The sequence below is a fragment of the Pogona vitticeps genome, chromosome 2 (genome assembly GCF_051106095.1).
Source record: "Pogona vitticeps strain Pit_001003342236 chromosome 2, PviZW2.1, whole genome shotgun sequence".
Lineage (NCBI taxonomy): Eukaryota > Metazoa > Chordata > Lepidosauria > Squamata > Agamidae > Pogona > Pogona vitticeps.
Genome location: NC_135784.1, coordinates 160,631,804 through 160,642,377, shown reverse-complemented (window position 1 = coordinate 160,642,377; position 10,574 = coordinate 160,631,804). Strand labels below are relative to the sequence as shown.

Here is a 10,574-nt window from a genome sequence, read left to right as displayed (position 1 = left end):
AACTCCTGGAATGTGGGAATGTTGGTTCATCATTTGTGTAAATTTTAAAAAATAACGCTACCCCGTGGGAGACCGTTCCTTTGATTTCTCCAACAACTGCCTCCCTTGAAATTCAACAAAGAACTTTCAGTTTTGAAGTAGAATGGCAACCATTTCTGTTAGTCCATGATCTTTCGTAAAAACCTAGAGCTTTTTGAGTATCAGCTGATGCCGCTATAAGGTCGACAAATGCTGGTCAAGTTATTTTACGTCTTTCAAAATAATCTTCTATGTGCTGGGTTAGATTTAAGATTTGAGCAGTAGAGTTCTTTCCAGATCTAAAGCCTGCCAGTTGTGGAAACAGAAGAGGTTCAGTTTCAAGGGCTAGATGGTTGAAGTAGCATTTTGTATAAGTAGCACAGCAAGGAGATTGGCCCATAGCTTTTGGTGGGTCTGATGGTTCTTTCCCTGGTTTCAGTATAGTGATTACTTTAATCTTTGGCCGTATCTTTGAAATTTATTTGTTCATTCAGCTGAAAAAGAGCTGAAAGAGCCATTTTCTGTGTTTTGTTCAAAATGCTTAACTAGCTCAGTACAGTTCTCATTGAATCTAGCTGCTTTGCCACTCCTACATCTTCTTATGGCTTCCTCTAGTTCAGCCAACATGGAGGCAGTAGAATGTTCATTGGATTCACTCTGAACATCCTTTTAATATTTTATTTTTTATGATGCACTGGTTGGTCTTCCCTGCCAGGAGCAGTTTGGTTGGGTGTTATACTTGCATACAGTTTCCTTAGACAGGTCAAATTAGTACTGTCAAATGCTGAATTAAAGCAAATGTGGCATTCTGAGGAAGGACTTGTTGGAGTTCTGGACCATTATCAGAAAGCAGAACTGGTAGTTTGATATGACCTCTGTGTCTGCCATGCACTTTCTTTTATGGTGCCTGAAAGTGACAACATTACCCCTTGTGAAACAAAGCAGGCCATGTTGTATTGGAAGTAGTTCCAGGACCAACAATAACTGTTTGGATTTAGAATGTGTGAAAACTCCAAGAAATCTAATCCAATTTCACTATTTTGAGAATAACTTTTCTCTTTGCAATATATTTTATTTTATATGCCACCTTTTCTCCATAGGGAACTGGAGGCAGCTTACATTCAATTAAAACACAATAATATTAAAAGTCATACAGTAATTTAAAACAGCTTTAAAAAACCTAAACGAAGCAAAGCAGTGTTCTTCATACTCCATTTGTTCAAATCAAATAACCCCTTTGCTTGTTGGTGTAACAAGAGGGAGCTGGTCAACTTGGCTTTGCGAGAGAGTGCACTCCATAAATTGGGAGCAACCACTGAAAAGCCCTTCTCTTGCATCCTGACCAATCAAGCCGGGGGGGGGCACTGAGACTAAAAGAAGGGCCTCCCCTGAAGATCTGAGAAGCTGTGGAGGCTCATGTGGAGGTGATGTGGTTCTTCAGCGAGCAAGGACCCAAGCTTCTCAAATCTTCATCTTTAATTGTGTCTGAAAATAGACTGGCAGCTAATGTAACTGGGGAGTCATGTGCCAGTCAGCAGCTGGGCTGCAGCATTTTGAACCAGATGAAATTTCCAAACACTCTTAAAAAGCAACCCCATGTAGAGAGTGATGCAGTCATCCAGGTATGAAGTAATTAAGGCATCTGCCACTGTAGAGAGATCAAACATCTCAAAGCATGGCCACAGCTGTCACACTAGCATTAGCTGTGTAAATGTACTCCTGGCCCCCCTCCCCTGAAAGTTGTACATCCAAGCTCAGGATTGCAACAATGAAATATCCAACCTGCAGCTCTGACTTTTCTGGAGGAATGTAACCCTATCTAGTACAGGCTGGAGTTCTATTTCCTCATCTGCCATTTGACTGACCAGGAGCACATCTGTCTTGTCCAGATGAAGTGTTAACTTGTTTGCATCCATCCAATCCATCACTAATATCAGATACTGCTTAAGCCCTTATACTGCTTCCTTAGAATCAGATGGAGAGGAGAGCTAGATTCACTATGTGTTATCATCACCTGTCCACAAAACTTCTAATTGTTTCTTGTCAGTGTTATAAATAGTAATTCAATTATTCAATTTCTATATTGCCCATCTGGCTGCCAAGGCCCACTCTGGGCAGTTAACAAAATGGGGAACAGAACTGAATATTATGGTTGATGATACTGTGAGACACTGGCAGGTCCAGCAGAACCAACAGGGGTCCACCAAGGCAATCAAAGCCATCTCTGTCCCACAACCAGGCCTAAAGCTAAGTTAGAATGGATTGCGTGTGTTTCAGATCTGCAGCTGAGATGGGTATTTACCAGAGGACCAGGTCCAGCAAAGGCCACACTATGGATGGATGTCTCCCCCATCCTCAAATATTTGTCGACTGTTAATGTGCCCGCTGTTGCTGTGTAAAATCTAACAGAATCAAATAAAAATGAAATGTATTCATAAAAAGGAATAAATTTGTAAGTGACCTCAGTGAACCAGGCAGGAAATTGTAAAAATATTTATAAGCACTTAAGGAAAATTGCAAATGCTTCTCAGATCCTACCACATAGGAACCATTCCATGGTCTGATGAAAAAGCTGATTGTCAACTATGTTGCATATAGTCTTCTCTACCTTTTCCTGTCTTGCACCTTTCATATCTTTAAAAAAACACCGACTTCCTCTCTTTTCTTTTTCTCTTTTGAGAAAGGTCCATTGTATTTTGCTACTGTATACAGTATACAGTACAATTTATACAGTAGTTACAGTGGGGTCTCTACTTAAGAACTTAATCCGTATTGGAAGGTGGTTCTCAAGTTGAAAAGTTCTTATGTTGAATCTGCATTTCCCATAGGAATGCATTGAAAACCATTTAATCCGTATCTGCTCTTTTCCGTCCATAGAAACTACAGTGGAACCTCTACTTAAGAACTTAATCCGTTTTGGAATGGTGTTCTTAAGTTGAAACGTTCTTAAGTTGAAGCAAAATTTCCTATAGGAATGGACTGAAAACCAATTAATCCGTTCTGGCTGTTTTTTTGTTATGTAGAGGTGCGTTCGTACATTGAAGCATTAGTTCCCATAGGAACTAATTCAAAGCTGGTTAATACGTACTCTATCACTAGGGGGAGAATTTTTTTTAACCTAAGATGACCTAAGGTTAAAAAAAGAGCAGGAAAGGTTTTTTTTCCTGTTCTTATTTTGGATTTCTGTTCTCAAGTAGAAACAAAATTTAGTAAATGGAGCTGTTCTTAAGTTGGATTGTTCTTAAGTAGGGACATTCTTAAGTAGAGACCCCACTGTACTTGGTCCATGGGGGAAATGGGAGATTAGCAGGAGCACCTAGGGCCTATAGTGACGATCAGCATGGCAAAAGGTCACCCATGAATAATCCCTAGCCAGCAGGGTCAGTGCGCCTCGAGGAGCCCAGGGGGTTGAAGGAGGGGAAATGCCTAGCAATTGTCAAGAAAAACCTTCATCCCACCCAGATTTTGGTGTCCTGCCTGTGGCACTAAGAATCGCGGGGGTCAATGGTGAAGTAATTTGACATATGTGCTACAGAAAACCAGCTTTATCCTGAGGAAGGGGACTTAATCCACACAAGCTCACGTTAAAAAATGGCAGTTAAGTCTTCCAGTTTCCACAACGTTTTTGTGTCTTCTTACTTTTTCTCCCCCGCTCCCCCCTCCCCCAGGACACGCTGGCACAGGCGAACACGGCTGTTTCTGCAAAAACTATAGCCTTATTCCATTATATGTCTTTTATTAGAGACATGAACAGCAGAGGTTGGCGGCAGGGGCAAAATTCCAGGCTAGCCGCTGAAAAACCAGCTCCGCTTTTCCTGCGCAGCCATTTAAAGCCTGAACGCAAACAAAAGGGCGCCGCTTTGAAACACACATATTTCTACGAGTTGTTGTATACAAATGCGTAGTAACTTCGGTTCCGCCCTAGAGCAGCGCCTGGTATCCACTGAGGTTGCAAACAGGTTTGGGGCGGGGAAAAGAGAAGGTCTCCTGGCATCGTTGCTGGGAGGTAACAGGTGTCGGAGGCTCGCGGGGCGCGCGGGATGCTTCCCCCCCCCCTCAGAGGATGAACAAGTAAGTGCTCGCGCCGGGCGCCAAACGCACCTCGGCCGCGGACGGCTCAGGCGGCGGCCGCGTTCAGCAAAGAGCAGCCGCGGCAGCGCTTGCCCTCCGACGCCCCCTGGCGGCGCTCCGCTGACTAGGCCAGGCGCCTGTGGTCACGTGAGGCGCTCAGGGCCTGCCTGCCGCCGCCGCTTCCCCCAGTCAGAGCGGAGCGATCCGAGGCAGAGAGGAAGAAACAAGATGGCGGCCGGTGGCGATCCGGAGCGGGACGCCGGCGATTCGAATTGAGCCCTCGGCCCTCGCAGCTCGTCGGCGCCCCCTCCCTGGCCCACAACTGTTGCCGCGGGGAGGAGCTCCCCGGCAGCCGCCTGCCCGGAACCCGAGTGCCCTCGCTCGCCTCTCGCCACCTCCCTCTCCTTCTCTGCCCCCCCCTCACCGCCCCAGCCAGCGCCCAGCGATGCGGGGCCGGCGAGGCAGGCCGCCCAAGCACCAGCAGCCGGCGGCGGCGGCCCCCGCTCGGGCGAGCACCCCGGCTCCCCCCGCCCCGCCGGGCCCCATTGGGGGGCTGAGGTCCCGGCTACGGGGCAGCAGCCGAGGCAGGTGGGCGGCCTCGGCCCAGGCGGCAGCGGCTGCAGGGCCCAGGCCGAGGGGGGCCGGGGTTGCCCAGGCCTCCGCTTCGCTCTCCATCGCCGCCGCCTCCACCACCACCCCCAGGGGGGGCGGCAGAAGGAAGGGCGGCAGCAGCAGCACCACCAGCACCCCTGGTGGGGGAGGCAGTAGCGGTAGGGGCCGGGGCAGGGCGGCGGCGGCAGCAGCAGCAGCGGCGGCGGGGGGAGGCGGCGGCGGAGGCAGCCGAAGCAGCAGCAGCAGCCACGGCCGGGCTGGGGCGGCTGGTTCTTCTTCCAGGCGGAGCAGCAGCAAAGTGGTGTACGACGATCATGAGAGCGAGGAGGAGGAGGACGACGACGACGAGAGCGCCGTGTCCGACGAGGAGGAGGAAGAGGAGGAAGGAGGGGATCGCGAGGCGAAGCCGGATTCCGACGAGGACCGAGTGGCCATGGAGGAAGAGGAGGAGGAGGAGGAGGAAGAGGAGGCGGGCGACTCCGATTACCCCGAAGGGATGGAGGACGAGGACGATGCCAGCTATTGCACTGAGAGCAGCTTCCGGAGCCACAGCACCTACAGCAGCACCCCAGGTATTGGGGGGGGGGGTAATGAAGTTGGGAGGAAGGAGGATGGGGGGCGAGGGAGAGAGAGAGAGAGAAAGGATTCGTACCTCGCTCCAAAGTGATGCCCGATCCGGTTGCTCAGAGGTGCCCCCCTTGCAGGTGGTGGTGGTTGGAGGGGGGGGTAGAGAGAGGCTTTTTCGGGAGGGGGCGCGCAAAAAGGATGTTTACAGTCGTGCGAACCGGGAGGGAGGAACAGTCGATGGGGCGATGCTGGAAACTGATGCTTCGCCACGGAAGGTGGGATGATGGCTTCCAGGCAAGCAAACAAAAATAAACATCGAGATGGGGGCTCTTGGAAAAACAAGCGGAGGACCTCGCGGTGGGTGCTTATAGTATAACTGTGGCAGAGTCGTAGTTCATCAATTAATACATTTTTAAAATTCTGTAGTGCTGGAAGAGAGAAGAGGTGGTTCTCTCTTTTTTTCATCTTCCGTTTAGAAGGATACCTGTAGCATCAGTTTGGGTTTGCAGAAATGGGGGGAAATGTGGCATATGATGTATATAGGATGCCTATAAGCTTAAAAGAGAGCTACCTGACTATACAGATCAGAGGTTATATAAAATAGAAAACAGGTGCATTAACTTCCTAATAAAACCATATTTGACTTAATTGTTTTCTTTCTGACTTTGTGATAATTTTCTTGGAAAGTCAAACTGACTATCTTTTCATGAGGCTTTTATAGCTTGTTCATTTAGTTTAAATTTAAAGCAGTGTTTTATTTGTTTTGGTGGTTTTTAAATTTGTTGTGACCTTGTTTGATCATTCCAAGTACTCATGTTCACTTTGAAAATATTGGTAGTATATTCTAAAGGTAGGATTTTAATTCTGGTGTGGAACAGAATCTACTTTCAATAACTTTATGGACTGCACTTTGAAAGTATAAGTAGAATTAATTAAGGCAGTGATTATTATGCAATAGCTCATGTGCTTAACTCTGTTAAGTTAGTGTGAGAGAACATTTTCACACAATCTTTAGATACTCACATTTTAAAAAAGAAAATACAGATGCCAGGATCTGGATGTGAATAATGCAAGGTGAGGAGATGAGAACTAACCATTTATCAGAAAACAAAATGTGATATACTTACTGAAATGCTTCACTTTACTAAATACATCTAATGGAGTGGCTTTGTAAAATGTAGTGAAAGCAGACTTTCATAGACTTGTTTTGCCATTACAGCATCAAATTGCTTTCTGACATGGGCATGAAAGTAGATACTGAATTCTCAAAGATGCACTGACGTACATTTATTAGGGTGTGCTACAAAGTCAGAATTTTTTCTGTAATATTTTGTAGACTCAGAATTAACTTATTTCATGAAGGAGTTTTAAAGTTTGTTAAGATAAAATATTTTAGTTGTCCATCTCCAATGGTAGTCTCAGTCCTGTTAATGGGAAATAAATTGTTTAGTTGTTGTTTAGCCGACTCTTCGTGACCCCATGGACCAGAGCACGCCAGGCCCTCCTGTCTTCCACTGCCTCCCGGAGTTGGGTCAAATTCATGTTGGTAGCTTCAGTGACACCGTCCAGATTGTTTAGTAGCATTGTTAATATTTAGCTGTACCTAGGATATATGAATGAATTGTGATTCATAGTTGTGCACCTTTAGAAGACCATACATTATCACTGTTTGTTGATAATATGATTTTTAATATGACTTTTTTAAAATTTTTGCTACCATAGATTAGCGCAGATGCCTTCTTCAAAGTGATTCATGTATTGATCTTTTTGAAGAACTTTAATAAACATTGTGTCACTGAACCAAAAAACCAACAGAGGATTGTTGCACCTTGAAGATTAGTAAGTTTTATTTGACATAAATTTTCATGGGTTTCAGCCAACTTCCTCAGATGCATGGAGTGTACCCTCAGTCAGTGGACAGTCTTCCTTAGCATAGCCTCTACGTACTGAGGCTACATTCCATGCATCTAAAAAGTGGGCTGGGATCTATGAAGGCTCATACCAAAACACTTGTTAGTCTTTAAAGTATTACAAGAGACTCTGTTGGTTTTGCTGCAGCAGGCTTACACAGCACAGTCCTAGAAACAATTATTTTGCAATTGTTTCTTGTGACTTTAAAAAATACTTTGCTTAGCATCTTTGTTCCTTCTGTTGTCCACTGATGGTAATGAATCTGGTTAAGTGGACATTTATAATTTTGTATTCTAAAGATTCCTTACATTATATTCCTAATGTGACTGACAAATGCTGATCAGGAGGCAGGCAGGTAGATGTGGGAAAGCCAGTTGTGGAGCTTTGAGGGGTTGTGGCTCAGAGAGACCACTATTCAGCATCTGAGTGCTTGAATCTAGACTAGACCAGAACTCTGGAGATTACCCAACTCAGCTTTAAACCAGCAAAGAGAAAATGTTAATATATGATTGCTACTCTGTAAAATTAGTAAGCTATTTTGTGGGTCAAAAAAGTATATGCTTTGTTATAAAAATGAAATAAATGGAGCTAGAGATTATTGAGCTTCCATAGTAACTTGTTTGTATTTCGACCACTGTGACTTGCAGTCGTTATGCCTTGCATGCTGGTGCAAGTGGCCATGATTACTGGTGAAGCTGCAGTGGGTCTGACTGGGAAGTTCCATCTACAGCAGCATGTCCTGAAATCACATCACATAGAATTTTTAGGTTTTTTGTCACCCATGAGCAGATCCTGTCTTTGTGGTATTTGATCAACTTTGCATATGTTGCATGGCAGACCCACGTGTTACTTGGTGGGTCCAAACTTGGGGTGCTAGGCAGTCTTCATTGTGGGTTTTATAAGACACTCTTCTGAGGCCTACCATACCTCACTTCTACTTTTAGTTGCAGAACTGAAAACTGCCTTTAGTATTCATTGGTTTGTTGAGCGTTTTCTGATACACAACCAGGTCGCCACACAGTTTCACACAAAACAGGATTACGCTATAAGTAGCATCACATCCCTTCTATTTCTCAAATCTTACCTCTTTGGTAACCATTCTGTCATTTAATTGCTCTTTAAATTTTTCAATATTTTTGTTAGCCAGTTGTTTCCAAAAGGACCCTTTATTTTATGCTTGCTTTAGTGATGACAAATGTAGTTGTGCACACTCAGTCCACTTCTGACTTACGCCAATCCTGGACAGGGTTTTCAAGGTACCTGAGATGTTCAAGGAGTGGTTTACTATTGTTTCTTCCCAGTGAGTTTTAATGCTGAGTGGAAGTTTGAACCCGCATTTTCTGAGTCCTAGTCTGATTGTTTCTCCACCATAGCACACTGGCTCTCTGAAGGCAGTTTGTTAAATGTTTAGAACATTAAAAAGTCTATTTTTCTGAGTTTATATACAGTATTTATTTAAAATATTTTACCCTGCCTTTCTCCTTAAAAGGACTAGAGGCAGCTAACATCATTAAAAGGACAATATTTAAAAGCTAAAAGCAGTAAGTAAACAAATATTAAAAATAATTGTACAAGTATCATGTTAAAAACAGTAAATAAAATAAATACTAAAAACATTTAAAAGCAACGGAGCACAAGAGTTGTACCTGTGTTAAGTCTGTGCAAGCATTTCCTCAAAAAACACAAAACAAAACAAAAATAGAAAAGAAAAAATGTGGCACTTTACAGACTGATTGCTATATTTTAATCTAAGCTTTTGGGGAATATCATCTACTTCTTTGACATTTTTAAAGTGCCACAACGTTTTTTTTTTCGTTGTTTATTTCTTGCTTTAAAAGTGTGGTGACACCTTAAAGACCAGTGTGCTTCATTTGGCACAAGCTTTTGTGCGTAAACCCATTACATCAGATGCATGAGGTGCATTGGTGGGAATGTAGAGAAAGAAAATGCAAAATATATCAAATGCTGCTGATTAACTGATTATATAACACACCGTCTTTGGGAAATGGCAAGAACATTGTAGCATAATCTTCGTTATTATCAGCACAGATGAACATGTTCATGCTTGTATGAAGATGAAAAATGTTAGTTTATTTCAAGAATAAATGACACAGTTTATGTTCTGGATGAACTCTGGGAGTTGTGATCAGAAGGGTTGAAGGGAACTGAAGCATTATAGGCAATGTAAATTTCCTAAAGAGCATACATTAGGCAACCGGAAGCATGTACATCCCTGTATAGATGATCTGATTAATGCATGTGGAACAAGAAATCTGTAAGTCTGTATGTGAGCCACAGGAGATAACAAGTAAAGATTTTGACAAATTCTCATCCAGCTGTTAAAATAAAGTCAGTACTGTTCTTCATTTCAAAATTTTCTGATTGATTTACAGTTTTGCAATGTTAAGGGCCACAACATACAATAAAGCAATAGCATACTGACAAGAAAGTGGTCCTCTGCACCACTCCAGTGTTCTTGAATGATAAACAAGAAGCAGCAGTACAGTGAAGCTGAACCTATTTTATTTTAATGTCCCTATTGTTTTAAAGGGCTTTATAGTTTTGTAAAAATATTGCTGTAATAGAAAGATAATTGATGATTTTTAAAAAAAGTTTGGGATCGTTAAAACCAGAGTGGATTTATTTTAAGTCAAATTTAAACGTTTAAAATTTGTGATTTAAATTGAACTGATATAAATCACAATTTAAATTTTGAAAAATCAGATCTTTTGTGATTTTAATAAAAGTGATTTAAAAAATTTAAATTGTAATTTATATCAGCTCAATTTAAATCACAATTTTTAAACATTTAAATTTGATTTAAAATAATTCCACTCTGGTTTTAAGGATCCCAAACTTTTTTTTAAATCATCAATTATCTTTCTATTACAGCAATATTTTTACAGTTTGATTTTTATCCACCCTGTTTAAAACTTAGGGGCCACCTTTAGTTTCCAAAGATTGCATGACTCATAATTCTGAAGGAAGAAGTGCTCAACAGGGATCAAAGAGCATGAAGAGTGAAATACTAGGGTATAGGAGTAGATTATTTCACGGAGAAAGAAAAACAACAGTGATCTAAAGAAGCTATGTGCAGGAAGCTGCCTGGTGAAGTGGTAAAGTGAAATTTTTTTTGCTAATGGTAACTGCTTTCCCTATATTTTACATACACATTAATTTCAGAGATTTTTTCCCTTCTTATATAGAAAAATATATACTTTTTCTTGTGTAGCATTTAAAGTTCTGTCTTCTGGTGAGGACTTTGATAGTACAAATATTCATTGTTGATCTGTGGAATGTGGTGAATAACTGGAAATGAAAAATCTGAGGATGTTTTAATGTGGAATTTGTTTGTTTGTTTGATTGATTGATTTCTATCCCACCCATCTAGACCA

The 10,574-nt window shown here is 42.6% G+C and overlaps 1 protein-coding gene across 11 annotated transcripts in view; it reads left to right on the top strand.

Annotated features, from left to right (window-relative positions):
• The first annotated feature begins 4,260 nt into the window (after positions 1-4,260).
• BPTF (bromodomain PHD finger transcription factor) overlaps positions 4,261-10,574 on the top strand; it is a 115,721-nt gene continuing 109,407 nt past the window's right edge. For 8 of the 11 annotated variants that reach the window (XM_078384582.1, XM_078384580.1, XM_072991013.2 and 5 more), the window contains exon 1: positions 4,401-5,273. In XM_078384582.1, coding sequence (XP_078240708.1) covers positions 4,535-5,273 — 739 coding nt within the window. In that variant the 5' untranslated portion in view covers positions 4,401-4,534. Of the gene's footprint in view, positions 5,274-10,574 lie in introns of all 11 variants that reach the window. The other 3 variants (XM_020782301.3, XM_072991010.2, XM_072991017.2) reach the window with 2 other exon arrangements.